Raw genomic sequence first — 20,121 nt, 5'->3', positions numbered from 1 at the left:
GAGTGTGGTGAGTTTTAATATTGTTTTTACCTATTGGCTGCTTTTGGTGTGCATATGGGTGTGTGTATATAGTAAAACTGACTGAAAGGTGTCGGCTTTCAGCCTTTTGATTTTTTTATTCTGTTGGATAATTTTCAGCTTAACTAAAAAAAAAGGCTCAGTTTTAGTTTCCTTTTTTTTCTTATCCCTTCTGCCCCAATTCTAGGTTCTTGATCTACTGAAACCAAGACTGAAGAATGACTAGGAAGGGAGTCCAAGGTTAGTTCATCATTTCTAGAGTAACTTTTAGTGTGGAAAGAGCAAGAATTGTTTTATTCATACAGACCTATTTTGAATCCTGACTCTACTGTGTATTTGTGATTGTGCAAATGACATAATCTCTCTGAATTTCAGTGTTTTAATTTGTGAAATAGTGGTAACAAGGATTTAATGAGATAATGTTAGCAAAGAGCATAGTTCAGTGTCTATCAGATGAGAAAACTCAATGACAGTTGGCTACCTTTAGTTTGTCAACTCTTCCTCTAGTACCTTTTCCTACCATTGGAGTCATGGCCTGCCATTCTTGACTCCTATAATCATGAGTGTCCCCACCCTGCTTATTTGATTGAGGCACAGCTAAGACTAGCCTAATTCTAATGATTCTGTGGACATTTCATTTTATATTAGGATCTAGCATTGCAATTAAATAGGCAGAGTAGATGTGGGAAGTTTAATGCTGAATTCTACTTCACTTGATTTGTGACCTTTTCCTCCTCTGGGACCTTTAGGAATCTGGCAGTTGAAGCATAAGTTTTGCCATTCATTCTTTCCTTCCCTCCCTCCCTTCCTCCTTGCCTCCCTCCCTCCCTCCCACACTTGGTTACTGAACCATTTACTATATGCCAGGCAGTTTTAAAAGCCAGAGATTAAGCAGTAAAGAAAAATAGAAAAAACAAAAAAACCCTGCACTCATAGAACTTTCATTCTAATGAGGGGGGAGCGGGGGGGATACAATGAACAAAATAAGTCAGTAAATTATATAGTGTATTAGAAAGGGATGTATTGTGGGGGAAATAAAGCAGAAAAGGGGGGTGGGGTGTTGAGGCACTTTGCAGTTTAAATAGGGTGATCAGAAAAGGCCTCAGTGAGAAAATATTTGAGCAAGGGCTTGCAGCGGTTCTCAACTTGTGGGTCGCGGCCATCGGAAAACACATATAGCATATCAGATATTTACGTTACGGTTCATAACAGTAGCAAAATTACAGTTATGAAGTAGCAACGAAAATAATTTTATGGTTGGGGGTCACCACAACATGAGGAACTGTATTAAAGGGTCGCGGCATTAGGAAGGTTGAGAACCACTGGTAGAGGATGTAAGGGGGAAGTGAATTTCAACGGAGTACAAAGGCCCAAAGGTGGAAGGGAACCTGGTATGTTCAAGAAAAAGCAGGGAGGGCAAGGTGGCTGGTAGGGCGTGTTGAGAGGAGAGGACGAGGAAGAAAGGCCAGGGGCTGCATCATGTAGGGCCATGTAGGCCCTGCTGAGAACTTTGTTCTGACACATTTCAACAGGTTAACACTAGCTCCTGTATTGAGAATCGTCTGAAAGGGGCAAAGGCAGAAACAGGGAGTCTAGTTAGGAGACCATTGTAATAACGCAGGCTTGTACCAAAGTGGTGGTGGGTGTGGGGTAGGGGTTGGTGAGAAGAGATCAGACCCTGGGCTTGTTTCAGAGGTAGAGCCAGTAAGATTTCTGATGGATTGGATGTGGGAAGTGAGCGAAAGAGAGGAGTCAGGACAACTCTAAAATTTTTAATGTGAATAACAGGGAGGATGTTGTCATTAAATGGGGAAAACTGCGGGTAGAGCATATCTAGTCTAGGATGTCAGGAGTTCTGTTTTGGACAGTTTTGAATTTGAGATGTTAGATATCTGAGTGGAGATGCTAAGTGGGCAGTTGGATATAGGAGTCTAGAGTGTAGGGGAGAAGTTTGGGTTAACGATTAAATTTTGGGAGTAACAAAATGGGATCTCCCAGTGGGGCGGGTAGATAGAAAACGGTTCTAAAAACTGAACTCTAGGACATTCCAATTTTAAGAAACTGAGAGATTAGAAGTCATCAGAGAAAGAAGGAAGAGCCAGTGAAGAGGAAAAACTTTTGGGGGGGGGGGGGGGGGGGGGGGGGGGCGCATATTTTCCAGGGAGGAGACAGTGATCAGTTCTGTGAAATGGTGCTAGTGGTTTCGGTAAGATTAGGAATAGATTGGCCATCAAATTCAGCAATGTGGGGATCTTTGGTTTCTTTAATAAGAGAGCTGGAATCACCGAGAACCAGTAAACGAGGAAAAGAATGAGGGGGAAGGATGAAGTTAGAGATCATTAAATTGTTGTCCATCTTTCCCCACTCCCAACTCAGAAGATCCTAGCTCCTCAACTTTCCATTGTTCTCATTAGTTTATGTTGTCAACTCTGTTAATGTTTGTAGGCAACTTTAAAATATGTTGGAATGGGCTGACATGCAAACAAGATGGGATGGTCCCCCAGATAGGTTTGTCTCCAGCCTCTGTTGGGGTACAGAGCCCGTTATAACTTCCCTTCCCATCTGGTGGTGAAAATGTGACCACATGCCTGGCCCTGAGGGTGTGAGCTCCCAGGCACAGGTGTGTTCATTGCCTTGGCTTGGGAGACAGGCCCTTCCAGGGGGATGCACTTAGGGGATGTTCTTTGGGGGAAAATTGAAGCTTCTTTTTGTCTCCTGTAGGCAAGGCCCCAAGAATAACTGTGTCTTAGAACATGTCTTATTACAGAGGAGGGCAAATAAAACTCTGGAAATTGGGATATACTGGAGAGATTTCAGAGGAGAGCAACAGAGTGAACAACATGATGGTGCAACAAGAAACAAATCAGGGCATCTGAGGAAGCCTCTACAGTCCTGCACAGGGTGACCTACATCTCACAAGTGACTGTGGAATTTGGCAGGTATTTCAGGGAGGCTCTTTGCTGGGCTGGAGCCAGAGCATGGCGCAGCTGGTTTGGACATAGTTGGCTTCCATTAAGGTATAAAGAGAGCTCCCCTGCAGTGAACTGAACACAATTTCCAGACAGTGCCGCTTGTTATTACCGAGAAGTGCCTGCTGCCTCCTCACCTCCCTCTTGTTGATTCACTGGGGCCTCACTACTTTTGGCTCATGAAAGCAAGACTTGTTTGGGAGCACAGAATATGACTTTTGGGTTTTCCTTTAGGGCCGTGTTAAAATGTTTGTTGATGGTTTCCTTGGCTTTTTAGTTTGATGTTGTCCCCTTGTTTATTTCTGATTTTGTTGCTTATGCTTTTGGTGTCAAATTTAAAAAAATTATTGCCAAGATGTCAAGGAGCTTACTACTGATTTTTTCTTTTAGGAGTTATTATGGTTTCAGGTTTTATGGTCACATCTTTAATCCATTTGGAGTTGATTTTTTTGTGTATGGTATAAAATACTGGTTCAGTTTCATTCTTTTGCAGGTATCTGTCTAATTTTCCCAATACCATTTCTTGAATAGACTGTCTTTACCCCACTCATTGTATGTTTTTGTTTGATTTGTCATATATTAATTGACCATATAGGTGTGGGTTTATTTCTGGGCTCTCTATTTTGTTTCATTGACCTATATGTCTATTTTTATGCCAATATCATACTCTTTTGATTACTATAGCTTTGTAAAATAGTTTGAAATTAGTGAGTATGATGCCTATAGCTTTGTTCTTTTTTCTCAAGTCTGCTTTGGTTATTCATGGTTTTTTGTGATTCCATATGAATTTTAGGATTATTTGTTCTATTTCTGTGAAAAATGCCATTGGAAGTTCAACAGGGATAGCATTGAATCTGTAGATTGCTTTGGATAGTACAAAAATATTAATAACATTAATTCTTTCAGTCCATAAGCATGAAGTATCTTTCCATGTATTTGTGACTTCAATTTCTTTCTGTTTTCTTATTGTTGAGTTTTAAGAGTTCTTTGTATATTTTGGATAACAGTCCTTTATCAGACATATCTTTTGCAAATATTTTCTCCATTGTCTTCTATTTCTTTTGACAGGGTCTTTTATAGAGCAAAAGTTTTTAGTTGTAGTAAGTCCAAGTTATCAGTTATTTCTCTCATGGATTATGCCTTTGCTGTTGTATCTATAAAGTCACCTAGATTGTCTTCTAGTTTTGCATTGCACATTTAGGTCTATGATACATGTTTAGTTAACTTTTGTGAAGGATATAAAGTGTGTGTTTAGATTAATTTTTTTTTTTGCAGTGGATGTCTAGTTGTTCCCAAACCATTTGTTGAAAAGACTATCTTTTCTTCATTGTATTGCCATTGCTCCTTTGTCAAAGATGAGTTGACTATATTTATAGGGGTGTATTTCTGGACCCTCTAGTCTGTTCCACTGTTCTATGTATCTGTTCTATGTTTATGTATCACACTGTCTTAATTACTGTAGCTTTATAGTAAATCTTGAAGTTGGGTAGTGCCAGTCCTCTGATTTTTGTCTTTCAATATTGTCTTGGCTATTCTGTGTCTTTTCCCTTCCATATATACTTTAGAATTAATTTGTTGATATCTACAAAAATATCTTGCTGGGATTTTGATTGGGATTGCATTGAATCTATAGATCAAGTTGGGAAGAAAAGATATTTTGACAATATTGAGTCTTTCTATCCATGAACTTGTATATCTCTCCATTTATTTAGTTCTTTGATTTCTTTCATCAGTGTTTTGTAGTTTTCCCATAGATCTTGGAATATTTTATTAGGTTTTTTTATCTAAGTACTTCATTATTTTTTGGTGCTTATATAAATGCTATTGTGTTTTAAATTTGAAATTGTACTTGTTCATTGCTGGTATATAAGAAAATGATGGGCTTTTCCACACTAACTATGTATAATGAAATCTTGCTATAATCACTTAATAGTTCCAGAAGTGTTTTTGTTGATTTTTTTACACAGATGATTATATCATCTATGAATAAAGATAGTTTTATTTATTTCTTACCAAATATTTACCTTCCCCCCCCCTTCCTTGTCTTATTGTATTAGTTAAGACTTCAAGTCCAATGTTGAAAAAGAGTGGTGAGAGGGAATATCTTTGCCTTTGTCTGACCTTAGCAGGAAAGCTTCTAATTTCTCACTATCAAGTATGATGTTGCCCTGTTTCCTTTATTATTCCTTTAATGTTTTAGGGATCTTTATCAAATTTGTGGGTGCAGTGTTTCCTTTATTAACCATATTGTCCAGTGGTTAGAGCATTGGCCTGTGCACTGAAGGGCTGGGGGTTCAAGTCCCAATCAAGGATATGTACCTGAGTTGCAGGTTTGATACCCAGCCCTGGTTGGGGCATGTGCAGGAGGCATCCAATTGATGTGTGTGTGTCTCTCCCCTTTCCTCCCTACGCTTTCTAAAAATATCAATGTAAAAAAATATCCTCGGGTGAGGATTAACAACAACAACAACAAAAGTATGATGTTAACTACTCAACTTTATAAAGAATATCTAAAAAACTCTAGAGTAAGTTCTCTTATATTCTTAGTTTGCTGAGAGATTTTTTTATCATTTAAAATTTTAATTACAGTTGACATACATTATTATTCTAGTTTCAGGTGTACACCCCAGTTATTAGACATTACATAGCTTAAGTGATCATCCCAATAAATCTCACACCCACCTGACACCATACATAGTTACTATATTATTATTATCATTTTAAAAATTTTTTAATTTTATTATTGACAGTATTATAGATGCTGTAGAATATTAGTGAATATATTCCCTATGCTGTATTCCCCATGACTATTCTGGAACAACAAATTTGTACTTCTTAATTCCTTCACCTTTTTCACTCATCCCCCCAACCTCTTTCCCATTTGGCAACCAACATAACATGCTCTGTATCTCTGAGTCTGTTTCTGCTCTCCTTGTTTGTTTATTTTGTTTTTAGATTTAACTGTTGATAGATATATATTACTGTCATTTTATTGTTCATATTTTTGATCTTCTTCTTAAAGAAGACCCTTTAACATTTCATGTAATACTGATTTGGAGATGATGAACTCCTTTAATTTTTTCTTGTCTGGGAAGCTCTTTATCTATCCTTCAATTCTTTAAATGATAGCTTTGCAGGGTAGAGTAATCTTGATTGTAGGTGAATTGTTTTTTTAATCATGAATGGGTGTTGGATTTCATCAAATGCTTGCTTTTTCTGTATCTATTTACATGATTTGGTGATTTTTCTCTTTTAGTCTGTTGTGATGGATTACACTAATTGATTTTCAAATATTGGGTCAGCTTTGCACACTTGTGATAAATCCCACTTTGTTGTGGTATATAATTATTTTTATACCTTGTTGTATTTTATTTGCTAATAATTTGCTGAGAAATTGTGTATCTGTGTTCATGAGATGTATTGGTCTGTAGTTTTATTTTTCAGAAATATCTGATATTGATTTGGGGGTAATGCTAGCCTCATAGAATAAATTAGGAAGTATTCCCTTTGTTTCTATCTTCTGAAAGAGATTGCAGAGAATTGGTATAATTTCTTTATTAATTGTTTGGTAGAATTTACCAGTGAACCCACCTGAGCCTGGTGCTTTCTGTTTTGGAAGATTATTCATTACTTATTTAATTTCTTTAATAGATAAAGTCTTATTCAAATTGTTGTGTGTGAGTTTGGTAGATTGTGTCTTTTAAGAAATCAGTCCATCTTATCTAGGTTATCAAATTTGCGGGTACAGAGTTTCCTTTATTATTCCTTTAATAGTCACAGGATCTTTAATAATATCCCCTCTTTCACTTCATCTAGTAATTTGTGTCTTCTTTCTTTTTTCCTTAGTGAGCCTGGCTAGTGGTTTATCAATTTTGCTGATTTTTTTTCAAAGAACCAGCTTTTGTTTTTCTTTGATTTTCTATATTGATTTTCTGTTTTCAGCTTTACTAATTTCTGTCATGTCTTATTATTTCTTTTTTCTGCTTACTTTGGATTTAATTTGCTCTCTTTTTTCTAGTTTCCTAGGGTGGAAGCATAGATTATTCATTTTAGAACTTTCTTCTTTTTTAATATATGCATTCAATGCCATATATTTCCTACTAAGCCCTGTTTTTGCTGCAATCCACAAGTTTTGATAAGTTGTATTTTTATTTAACCAAAAATATTTCAGAATTTTAAGATTTTTTCTTTGTCCCATTTGTTATTTAGAATTGTGCTGTTTAATCTCCATGTAATTTTGGGGTGTTCTAGCTATCTCTCTGTTATTGATTTCTAGTTTAATTCCATATATGGTCTGAGAGCATATATTGTAAAGTTCTATTCTTTTAAATTTGTTTAGGTGTGTTTAATGATCCCAAATGCGGTCTATCTTGATGAATGTTTCATGTGAGCTTGAGTAGAGCTTGAGTAGAATGTGTATTCCGCAGTTGTTACATGAGTTAATCTATTGATGTCAATTTCATCTAGTTGATTGATGGTGCTATTGAGTTCAACTATGACCTTATTGATATTCTGCCTGCTGGGTCTGTCCATTTCTGGTAGAGGGTGTTAAAGTCTCCAACTAGAATAATGGATTCATCTGTTTCTCCTTGCATTTGTATCAGTTTTTGCCTCATGTATTCTGATGCTCTGTTATTAGGAGCATACATATTAAAGTTTTTTTTTTACATCTTCTTGGAGAATTGACCCCTTTATTATTATGCAGTGTCCTTCTTTATTCCCAACAATGTTCCTTGCTCTAAGGTCTGCTCTCTCTGAAATTAACATAGCTACTGCTACTTTTAAAATTAGGGTTAGCATAATATATCTTTCTTCATCCCTTAATCTATATGTATCTTTATATTTAAAGTGAGTTTCTTGTAGACAATATATAGTTGGATCTTTTTAAAAAATCCACTCTGACAAACTTGTATTTTTTTTAAAAATATATTTTATTGATTTTTTACAGAGAGGAAGGGAGAGAGATAGAGAGTTAGAAACATCGATGAGAAAGAAACATCGATCAGCTGCCTCCTGCACATCGCCCACTGGGGATGTGCCCACAACCCAGGTACATGCCCTTGACCAGAATCGCACCCGGGACCTTTCAGTCCGCAGGCCGACGCTCTATCCACTGAGCCAAACCGGTTTCGGCCAAACTTGTATTTTAATTGATGCATGTAGACCATTGACATCGAAAGTGATTATTGACAGTATTTTAAAATCTACTGTATTTATTACTGTTTGCTATTCATTGCCCTTGTTCCTATTTTTGTCTTCTGCTCTTTTTCTGCCTTTTGTGGTTTTACTTACAAAGCATTTTTTTTATAACCGCCTGCCCCAAGACATACACACTCCATAGGGTTTTTCAAATCTGTGCAGCTTGATATGAGCCATTGTGGGGCTGGCCTTCTGGCGCTAGTCTTTTCTCTGCATCACATGGAGAAGCAAGCACACGGTGGTTGTCAACTGAATTTCATACCTTTGGACAATAGAAGCCTCTGCTTTCACCATTTCCTGTCCCTAAGACAATGGGACCAGAGTATTTCATCACCAAGAAATGCTTCTCACTTTTGCTGACTTGGTCTAGGAAGCAGAAGAATAATGGGAGGCAAAAATGTCGAGGTCATCATGGTGTCACTGCCAGCGTGGGACTTGGATGCAAACTTGGCAGTATCAGGGTGGGATTCACATCAAAGAGACTCCCTAATTCTTCCTTGGCCCATGGCGGATGAGTGGTGAACATTTTATTAGCTTTAGGAAAGGAAGATATTTATTTTCCAATCATCTCCAAATGTTGAAGAACCCTTTAGAAGCTGAGAGCAAAGTTTAGAGAGTGTATCTCTGTGAAGACCTTGGGTGACTTTTAATTTGGGATTTAGTAGAGCTTAAATTCCTCTGGCACCTGCTCAGCTACCCACTGGCAGTGTTGGACAGATGAAGTGCAGGTGACATCTGCATCTCTAGCTGAGGTTGTGTGTGGTGGGAATTAGCTTTAGTTTCCCCTTTTTGGTGTCTGCTGCACCCTGGCAGGGCTTATTTACATCTCAAATGTTAGCTTCTCCTTGGTAGAGCTCTTGTCGTGCAACGCTAACCTCAGCACATACACACACACTCTTGTGCCAAATGGATCTGGTCTTCTGCCTACTCAGATCACATGAGAGTGATGCCAGCCAGCCAGAGCCACTCTGACCGGTGGAACTAGTCTTGCACCTGTTTGGACGAGAGCATCCTTGCCACATTAGCTCCTGCCTTCTTTCTGTACCCTGGCTCCAGTACAGCTCTGGGACCCTTTGCTGTGACTGTGAAGTATATTTCTGAGCATCTTAGTAATGTCAGGAGAGGTGTTGGCTTTTGTTTATTGTTTCCAGATGAGTGGAAGTTTAATAGAAGCCATGCTTTCCTAATACTTCTAGTTCTCTCTCAGGTAGCAACATGGTTCTCTGGTTATGTGCCTGCCCACCTCTGTCCAACCCTGAGTTCAGATCTATGCTTAAAAAGCCAATGGAATTAGTGGCAAGAGAGTAAATGTTGGGCATGGTGGTAATGAGCCCAGCTTCACTGACAGTCACAGCCTCTTTCCTTTCACTTTCCACCTTGTCTATGAGGCTATAATGATGGTACGCATGAGAAATTCCATGAGAGTTTCTAATTTCTAGGGACTAATTCCTCCTTGGGCCAGACCCTGCCAGGAAGGGGCATGGGGAGTTGCCAGGCAGTGGCTGTAGGGCTGACTCTGGCCCCTGACCTGCTTCTCAGGATCAGGAAATATGGGCTGTTTGGAGGATGAAGTATCACTTGCCTTGATTTTTTTTTTTAGGAGTGTGCCTTTGTTAAGGACATGGGCCTTACTCTTGTGGATTATTTTTACTTATTTTTAATGGTACAACATTAAAGTGTACTATCTTCTATCTGAATTTACAGAAATATATGCAAATAGGCTGGCCTTGGTCTGTACTTGTGTTTCATTGTGTGTGTGTTTTTTAAAAAAATATTTTTATTGATTTCACAGAGGAAGGGAGAGGGAGAGAGGCAAACATTAACGATGAGAGAGAATATCATTGATCGGCCGCCTCCTGCACGCCCTCTACGGGGGATCAAGCCCGCAACCTGGGCATGTGCCCTTGGCTGGAATCAAACTCGGGAGCCTTCAGTACACAGGCTGACACTCTATCCACTGAGCCAAACCAGCTAGGGCTCATTGTGTGTTTCTTTTTTCCCCAAGATTTTTAAATGGATTTTTAGAGAGAGAGGTAGGGAAGGGGGGAGAGAGAAACATCAATGCGAGAGTGAAACATTGATCAGCTGCCTCCTGCATGCCCCCTACTAGGGATTGAGCGCACAAACCAGGCATGTTCCCTGACTAAGAATCGAGCCACCCTTTTGGTACATGGGATGATGCCCAACCAACTGAGCCACACCAGCCAAGGGCAATACTTAATGTTTGAGAGCTCTCAGTCCCGAGAGGCTGTTGGGCCAGATCCTTGTTACCGTCATATCTATTACCCTCTACCTACTTGGCTCTATCAACAAAATCTTTGTTAAAAGGTGCTGCTCATTCATCTCATGTTGTAGCTTTCCAACATTTTTCATGTCATAGTATATATAGAACATGACACTATGTAGATATATGAGGCAATAGGCCAGAGGTGTAGTATCAGCAGAGCATTCATTCCTAGGCATTAGGCCAGGGATGTCTGTCTGGCTTCCGCAGGCTTTGGCCCCTCCACCCCCGCTTAGACTCATCTGGCTGTTCTTTGGATGAGGGAATTTTCATTTTCTTCTGGCACACCTGTACCCTCCAGAAGCACTCCAGTGTGCTGCATCAGAGGTTAGAAGCTCTGGCCTAAGACCTAATACAGACCACAATTTCAGGGTGCAGCCGAGAGTCCCATCTATAAACATGTCTCAAGGTATCCCCATCGGGTGAACGTGCTTGCCCAGGGTGTTGTGAGTTAGGGAAACTAAGTTCCTGTGGTTCCTTCAGTGCTGTCACCACCGTCTGCCATTCTTCCGGGGGTAGATGGATCCCAACACTGCATGCTCTCTGTCCCCTCCAGATCAGTGTGTCTGGGCTCCTTGGCTCTGTGGCCACATTCTGGTGCTTAGCATGCTTCCTACCCACCACATTCCTACGTATTTCACAACTAACGTGGTGGGAGCTAAAGTGAGGGCAAGTTCCAACTTTGCTACATTTTCTGCGCTGCTTAGAACACTGCTTCTTAGGAAAGGGTTGGAGGAACCACGGGGTACTCTGCTGATACTACCTGCTCATGTCATTGTGATCATAGCTTTGACAACTGAGTGGGGTGCAGATATTGCAAGAGTACTCTCGCTCTCTTTTAACTCTTTGGACTGTGTGGTACCAGGTATTGCTTCTTATGCTTAAACAGGGCTATGAGTATGCTCATCAATCCATCCATTCATTTATGTACTTATTTAACAACCCATTCAGTAAATTCTGGGCAGTAGGGATATAACGATAAAAGACATAGTGCTTGCTTTCCAGAAGCTTACAAGCCAGTGAGGATGAGATGTATTGCGATGGCATGCATGAAAAGTCCATGAGAAGCAGTGTGTTGGAAAACACAGAAAAGGGGACCCTCACACTTGGACAGTGGGTCAGGGAGATTCCGTGGCTGAAATGAGATGACTGCTGGATTGAGTCTTTCCCCCCATCTCTTTCTTTCTTCCTGTTTTCTTGAACTGAGTCATGTGTGTTAATCAGTTGAGAGAGGGAAATGTTCCAGGCAGCAGGAAAACTATACAGAACTAAGAAAGCATAGCATATGCTTAGAGAGCTTAGCATATTTGGGGAACTTCAAATGTCTCCATTTTGTGTGTGTGTGTGTGTGTGTGTGTGTGTGTGTGTGTGTGTGTGTAGCCTTAATGGACAGCAGCAAATGAGATAATGATCCCTCTAAAATCATTATCTGGAGGAGGAAGTGGAGACTCCCGTGTTAGCCTGCAATGATCATACTTTTAAAATGGGTGTGTCTGTGAGATTCTTATAGGAGCCCTGGGATTTTTACTTTTTCATGAATCAAGTTTTTATTAAGGAAACAATACATGTGAAGCATCCTACAAAGATCTATAGTGTTCATTATGGTAGCCACTAACTACATGTGCCTATGGAATACTTGACATGTGGCTAGTCCCAATTGGGATATGCTAGAAATATAAAACACAGAAGTTTAAGACAGTACAAAGAAAAAGGAATGTAAACTATTTAATGAATAATTTTTTTCTATAGAACACATGTTTATTAGTAAATAACATTTTGGATGTATTTGATTAAATAAAATGTGGTATTAAAATTAATGTCACCTGTTTCTCCTTATTTTATTTATTTATTTATTCTCATCTGAGGATATTTTTCCATTGATTTTCAGAGAGAGCGTGGAAGGGATGGGGAGAGACAGAGAGAGAGAAACATCAATGTGAGAGAAACACATCCAATGGTTGCCTCCCCGCATGGGCCCAGGACCAGGGCCAGGGATCAAGCCTGCAACCGAGGCACACGCCTTTGACTGGAATTGAACCTGGGACCCTTCAGTCTGAGGTCTGATGTTCTTTCTATCCACTGAGCCAAACTGGCTAGGGCTCTCCTTATTTTTAAAGATGTGGCTACTGGAAATTTAAAATTACATATGTGGCTTATATTTTATTACTATGGGACATCAATGTGCTAGCTTTTGAGGACTCAGTGAAAAGAAAAACCAATGAGGGAAGATAGAAAACCACAACCAACAGTAAAAGGAAATAAGAAATAAATTTAAAAAAACAAATTTAAAAAAACATTGTAATAAATACTGTGAAGAAATATTTCTATGGGGGAGAAAGCTAGGGGGCCTAATTTAGATTGACTGGTCACAGAGGCCTCTCATGTTATTGCTGGGACTGCAAGGAGGCCTTTCTAAATGGAGTTTCCAGGTGACAGTGGGAATGGAGCATTCCAGGCCAAGGAAACAGACGGCCAGTCAATATTTACCGAGTCTACCAGACACCCTGGGAATGAAGAAAAGCTGTGGGGCTGCCAGACACCAGAAGGTTCTCAGACTCCTTGGAGCTTGTGGTCTGGTGAGGAGACAGAAGAGGCAGGTCCCTGAGTGTGGAGGGTTGGGGCAAATACCGGCTCTGGGAGTGTCCTTCTTCCTCTTTTCTCCCCCTAAGACCATTATGGACCACAGTCTTGGCTATGCAGGTCCCCATGTTGTATCGCAAATCAGCGAGCTGGACAAGACACCTTAATCAGCCAATTAGTTAGGAGTCATCTTTATTGAGCGCAGGTTTAGAGCAGATTACCTCTGTCAAATTCTGAACACCCAAAGGAGGAAGCATTCTCTTTTTATGTCTTTCTTAGGTCCTTGTGTCAGTTATTTTTGTAGACAGCTTGTAACCTTGAGTACATATCATATCTAGCAAACACCTGTCATATCTATACAGACAACTTGTAACCTTGAGTATCGTATCATATCTATAAAGACACCTGCCATATCTATACAGACAACTTGTAACCTTGAGTATCGTATCATATCTATACAGACACCTGCAACCTTGGGTACATATCTATCCAGACACCTGGCATCAGTAACATCATATCAGTCTCTTATGTTAGATGGCTAGCTTGCAAGGTCAGACAATTAAGTTTATCTCTTCTATTATTCAAGCTAAAAAACAAAGTTATTTTACAGTCTAAAAATAACAGAGAATTTCAAAACAGCAGAGAATTCTAAAACAGCAGTTTCAAACAGCAGTTTTCCCTAAGGAGGGATCATTACCATGCTTCACCCAGGGGCCGTCAGTTCTTCCTTAGTGGCTGGTAATGCTCATATTTGTTCCTTTTCCCTGTTCTCACTACTCTGCTCTGGCACAGACTCATCATCTCAGAAATGAGTGTCTGCATTTGCCTCTTAACCATTTTCCTTGCCTCCAGCCTCTTGCTCTCTTTAGTATCTTCTGTACACGGCTGCCAAATTAATCTTCTTGAAATACCATTCAGACCATGTAACTTCTTTGCTTCAAAGCTTTCCTCACTTCCGGATACTGGCAGAGGATCTGTTTGCCATGAGCTGCTGCATTTCTCTCTTCCTTTTCATCCTTACGACTGTTCCTGGCGGAGCTCTGCCTACAGCAGTATTGGCAATGTCTTCAGCTGATGTTGAATAGTCTTTGACCTTCACTTCCAAACTTCTTCCCTTATTTCCCTCCTGCCCTGCATCATCCTCTGGGCCAAGCATGCTGGAATTCTCATTGCACTGTCCCCAGGGAAGAACAAGAGCCTATTAGTAGGAGCATGGGTTCCAGAGTCAGCCAGACCATGTTCAAATCCCAGCTCCACCATTTCACTAGGTGTGAGAAGTCTTTCAAAAGTTATTTATCTTTTTCTAAGCCTTAGTTTTCTCCTCTGTTAATACCAAAAGACTAAGAGTAATTTGTATCCCTTGGGGATGGGCAGATAAGATAAGACACTAAAGGTAAAGCATTTGTAGGTGCTTAGTCCATATTAAGTCCTTAATTCATTGGCATTGTTTAAGTGAATGGTAAGCCATATTAGTGCTGATTAACAGAGATAGATACCTCCAGAAACCTATGGCCCTGCTTTCATTTTCCATCCCTAGTGCCAGGTAGCAGCCTCCTTATATCTGATGATGTTTTTTTTCTTTCTCTCCCTTTGATGCTGGCCAGAAACACTAGAGAGGGACACTGAATAGTGGTGTCAAGGAGCTGGATAGGGCCTCAAAGACAATCCAGTGTAGGACCTCTGAGCTCCCTCAGTGTGTCCAAGTAGATCCAGTAGAGTTAGTGGAAAAACTCCTGTCAGCCTTTGTGGGGCTTGCTGTTTTTCTTTCTTTTTTCCCCCCACATCTTTATTGTTGAAAGAATTACATATATCCCTTTTTCCCCCCATTGACCTCTTCTAGCCTGCCCCCACCCCAGGCCTTCACCACCCTCCTCTGAGATTCCACAGTCTGTTGCATGCTTCTGTGTCTCTGGATCTATTTTGTTCATCAGTTTATTTTGTTTATTAGATTCCACATATGAGTGAGATCATGTGATACTTATCTTTCTCTGACTGGCTTATTTTGCTTAGCATAATACTCTCCAGGTCCATCCATTCTGTTGCAAATGGGAAGAGTTCTTTCTTTTTTACAGTCGCATAGTATTCCATTGTGTAAATGTACCACAACTTTTTTATCCACTGGGTTTGTTATTTTACTTGCACAGCAATCTCTCTAGTTATTTTGTTTTTCCCACCAAATTGCTGATTTATCAGTTAATTAGATGTCTTTTTTGACTTCTGTCAGTGCAAAAGAGTGAAAAAGGCTTGAAGCTGGGGATATAGGAGACTGGGCCTCAACTGTGAACCTTTTTTTTTTTTTCCAACTGTGAACCTTGCATGAGTAATAGCCTCACTTCTTCCTGTGTTCCCGATCACATTTCTAGGGTCCTCCATGGAATTAATCAGATCATGTACTTTGAAGGTTAAAAGTCTCACACAATTTTAAGGTGTTATTATTACACAGTCTTTCTTCATTTTTTCCCCCTGAGACTTAGTGTAAGCTTAGTCCACTGTTAAAATGAGGAGGCACTTTGAGGTCCTCTCATTGGGAATATTTTCTAAGACAGTATTTCAGGTAGACTTAAGGCAAATTAGCCATAAACAACTCTGTTATTGTAAATAGAAAAAAAAAAAGAAATTGTCTTTTGCCTGGCCAGTGTAGTTCAGTGGTTGAGCATCGACCTATGAACCAGGAGGTCATGGTTTGATTCCCAGTCAGGGCATATGCTCCGGCTGTGGGCTCGATCCCCAGTGGGAAGTGTGCAGGAGGCAGCCAATCAATGATTCTCTCTCATCATTGATGTTTCTATCTCTCTCCCTTCTTCTCTGAAATCAATAAAATATATTTTTTAAAAAAGAAAGAAATCATCTTTCCAAACAGTTTTAGATTTTTGTTTTGTGTTTTGTAAGTTTTTTTTTTAAAATAAACATTAGTTTTGGATTGCAACAGACTGGTCATAACTCAAACAAATTAAATTACAAAGAACACACTATGCCACAGAGTCCCCTAAGTAATTAAGCAGGATCTTTTTCAAACTAGGAAGCTTTAAGTGGAAGAAGGCTTTGGTTCAAGATTGACTTTTATATTTTCAAACAAAGGCAGAAAGTGAGTTAATGTGGCTAGAATAATGTTTCTCAATTGTTTTCACACTAAGACATGGAAATTCTGTATCATCTGTTAATGTCAGTATTTTAAAATAGCTATTTAAAATATCTATATTATAAAAGGCCAGTGGCTATAATGTGTAATGACCAAACGACCGGTCATCAGGTGCTCCATGCACCTCTTGGGCCCTCCCCTGCCCCAGGGTGCCGGCAGGCAGCGTCAGCAGAGCGTCAAGGGGTGCCTGCAGCATCTGCGGAGCATGCAAGGCCTCGCGGGGCAGCGGACATGGCCCTAGATTGCAGGCTAGGCCTAGGGGGCCCTACACGCGCACAATTTAATCATGCACTGGGCCACTAGTATAAATATAATTTAAAATTACATATATATATCTATATATATATGAGTTTTGGGGGGCATCATCTACATCAGAAATCACTGAACAAGAAACTCTGTCTTCCTTTTCATTTATATCTTTGGAAGATGCAGTATGCAGTAGATTGTCAACAAGAGAGGAATATAGTAACTGGTCTAGAGTTAGTGCAGCATAAATACAGGGTGAAGCAAAATTAGGTTTGCAGTTGTGTGAGTGGAAAACAATACAATATTTAAAAAATAATAATGCAAGAGTAAACTCTGTCTCATGTACTCAAAACTGTGAACCTACTTTTGCCTCACCCTGTATTTGTAAAGTGAGAATAAGTGAAAGCAAGTAAAAAAGTAACTTTGCAACACCTCTTTTATGAAGATCAAAATGTCTATTAATTATCTCATTACTGTAAATTACTGTAGTATTAAAGACTTAGATTTTAGAACTGAAACTACAAAATTCCTAGATGAAAATATCATCAGTAAGCTCTTTGACATTGTTCTCAGCAATATCTTTTGGGCTACATCTCCTTGAAACAAGGATAACAAAGGAAAAAATAAACATCAAACTAAAAAGTTTTTGCACAGTGAAAGAAACCATCAACAAAATGAAGACAACCAACTGAGTGGGAGAAAATATTTGCAAATGACACATCCAATAAGGAGTTAACATCAACAATATATAAATAAGTCACACAACACCAAAAACAAAACTAAATAATTCAATTAAAAGATGGGCAGAGGACTTGAATAGACAGTTCTCTCAAGAGGACATACGGGTGGCCGAAAGACATATAAAAAGATGGTCAACATCACTAATCACCAGGGAAATTCAAATTAAAATCACATGAGGTATCACTTCATACTTGTCAGAATGGCTGTCATCAATAAATCAACAAATAACAAGTGCTGAAGAGGATGTGGAGAAAAGGGAACCCACTTTTGGTGGGATTGTAAATTGATGCAGTCACTATAGAAAACAGTATGGAGATTCCTCAAAAAATTAAAAATAGAACTGTAGTAGAACTAGCCAGCAATTCCACTTTTGGGTATTCATCCAAAGAAAACAAAAACACCAATTCCAAAAGATACATGCAGCCCTATGTTCTTTGCAGCACTACTAGTAATAGCCAAGATACAGAAGCAACTGAGACGTCCATCAGCAGATGAATGGACAAAGAAGATGTGATATGGACCTAGAGGATACTATGCTAAGTGAAATAAGTCATACAGAGAAATACAAATACCATATGATCTCACTTATATGTGGACTCTAAAAAAACAAAATAAATAACAAAACAGAGGAGAAACAGACCCACAGATATAGAGAACAATCTGATGGTTGCCAAAGGAGAGGAGGTGAAGGAATAGAAAGAAGAAAATTAAAAAACATAAGTTCTTGCTCACGGTAGGGCACGGATAATACATAAAGCAGCAAAATATATAGTACGGCAGATGGTGGAATGTGCTGAGAAGAGTACTGGGGGTGAAGAAATGTTTTGAGTTTTAGGTATGGTAATAAAATAAGGAGGGCTGTTATGGCTCAGTTGGTTGAGTGTTGTCCCGTGCACCAAAAAGTTGCTGGTTCAATTCCTGGTTAGGGCACATACCCAGGTTCAATCCCTGGTTAGGGTGCATATGGAGGCCACCAATCTATATTTCTCTTTCTCCTCTTCCTTTCTCTCTTAAATCAATTAAAAACATATTAAAATAAGGAGAGCTTCACTGAAAGCTAACATTTAAAAAAAAAAGTAATTTACTGTGGCATTTGACTACAGGAAAAATAACAAAACACCAACAGGTCCTCCTGTATACGAGGTCCTCAATCTGTATTTGTTACATCTGTCTAAAACAGTGGTTCCCAAACTTATTTGACCTACCGCCCCCTTTCCAGAAAAAATATTACTCAGCCCCTGGAAATTATTTTTTTTAAATTTTAATAGCAGTTACTCATCGCCCCCAAATGCACCTGTGGCCATCACCGCCCCCCTGGATCGCTGCAGCGCCCACCGGGGGGCGGTAGCGCCCACTTTGGGAATCACTGGTCTAAAAGAACAAGACTAATATAGTGCCCATCACACTTGACCACCCTAATGGCAGTCCTTACTTTGAGCCCCAAGATTTTCCTCTCTTGTTTTACTTGCTCAGAAACAGTTTTCAGAAGAACCAGTAAAGAACCGATGATTCAGTAGCTCTGGTGTCCGAATGCTAGGAATCCTGAAAAGGTAAAAGAAGCACTGGAAATTGCCCTAGACCAGCCGTGGGCAAACTTTTTGACTCGAGGGCCACCATGGGTTCTTAAACTGGACCGGAGGGCCGGAACAAAAGCATGGATGGAGTGTTTGTGTGAACTAATATAAATTCAAAGTAAACATCATTACATAAAAGGGTACGGTCTTTTTTTTTTTTAGTTTTATTCATTTCAAACGGGCCGGATCCGGCCCGCGGGCCGTAGTTTGCCCACGGCTGCCCTAGACCAATGATTCTAAACTTATCAAATAAGAGAATGACCCATTTTTAACATCAGAGAATTTCCAGGTTCCCTCCCCACTGCATCCTACAATTTGATTGTGCTATACTTTTAGTATCTGTTGATTAAAAGAAAAAGACATAACCATACCAATCCGGGTGGCCTCTTACAGTGGAACCTTGGCCCAAGTATCTTCAGCTTACCTGAGGAGGCCACCACCATTTTAGATGAAATTTCTTGTTGCATAAATGAGGCACAGGAGCATTAGTGATTAAGAAATAACCAATGTGCAATCCAGAAAAGCATAGGATGTTTAAATAGAGATTGGAAAATATTCAGAAGTCACAACCAAGTCGACCTGAGATCTCTTGCTCAAAGAAACATGCCAACCCCTGATTAATAGATTTCATCCTTGGGGAGGCAGAAATATTTTTTTAAAATTTATTTTTGTTTAAAATTTTTATTTTTCAATTTACATTCAATATTATTTTGTTTTAGTTTCAGATGTACAACATAGTGGTTAGATAATCATATACTTTAGAAAAGTGATCCACCCAATAGAGACACAAATATTCTTGTTTTTTTTCCTTATTATTTTCATGTGGCACTTTAGTGTTAATTTCATCACTAGCTTCATGGGTATTGTTGAGAAATCTCCACTCTGAGCACTTGCAATGCTCTTTACCCCAGGGAAATGCCTTCATGGGCTGCCAGATGAAACACAGGATGCCTAGTGAAATTTGAATTTCAAATAATGCATGCAATATATAGGGCATACTTCTGTTAAAAATCATTTGTTTACCTGACATTCAAATTTCACTGATATTCTGTATTTTGTCGTCATTGTGCCTAAATGTGGCAAGTCTACCTCCAGACGTTCAAAGTGGTACCAAGTACTGAAAGGGAGGAACTGAGAATGTGGGTGACATTTTTGCACAGCTGTCAACAGTGGTTCCTGACACATTTTCTGGTGATCTTTCAGGTTTCTGTCAAAGGAAGGCTCGTGTATAGTTTCCTCAGGGAGTCTTACTGTTCTTCATGGACACACAACCCAGCTCAGACGCTGGCAGCCCAGCCAGCAGTTACTCATCCTCCTTATTCCCTCAGCTCATTCTCATCCACATGAACACGTATATCTGACCTTCTGGGG

The 20,121-nt window shown here is 39.5% G+C and overlaps 1 protein-coding gene across 3 annotated transcripts in view; it reads left to right on the top strand.

Annotated features, from left to right (window-relative positions):
• Positions 1–221: 221 nt before the first annotated feature.
• The window catches only part of TMEM45A (transmembrane protein 45A), an 82,253-nt gene continuing 62,353 nt past the window's right edge, over positions 222–20,121 (top strand). For all 3 annotated transcript variants that reach the window (XM_005861233.2, XM_014535587.1, XM_014535585.1), the window contains exon 1: positions 222–258. In XM_005861233.2, coding sequence (XP_005861295.2) covers positions 237–258 — 22 coding nt within the window. In that variant the 5' untranslated portion in view covers positions 222–236. The remainder of the gene's footprint in view (positions 259–20,121) is intronic.

The sequence above is a fragment of the Myotis brandtii genome, unplaced genomic scaffold, assembly GCF_000412655.1.
Source record: "Myotis brandtii unplaced genomic scaffold, ASM41265v1 scaffold1464, whole genome shotgun sequence".
Taxonomy (NCBI): domain Eukaryota; kingdom Metazoa; phylum Chordata; class Mammalia; order Chiroptera; family Vespertilionidae; genus Myotis; species Myotis brandtii.
The sequence above is the reverse complement of the archived record's forward strand: the minus strand, read 5'-3'. Positions and strand labels throughout refer to the sequence as shown.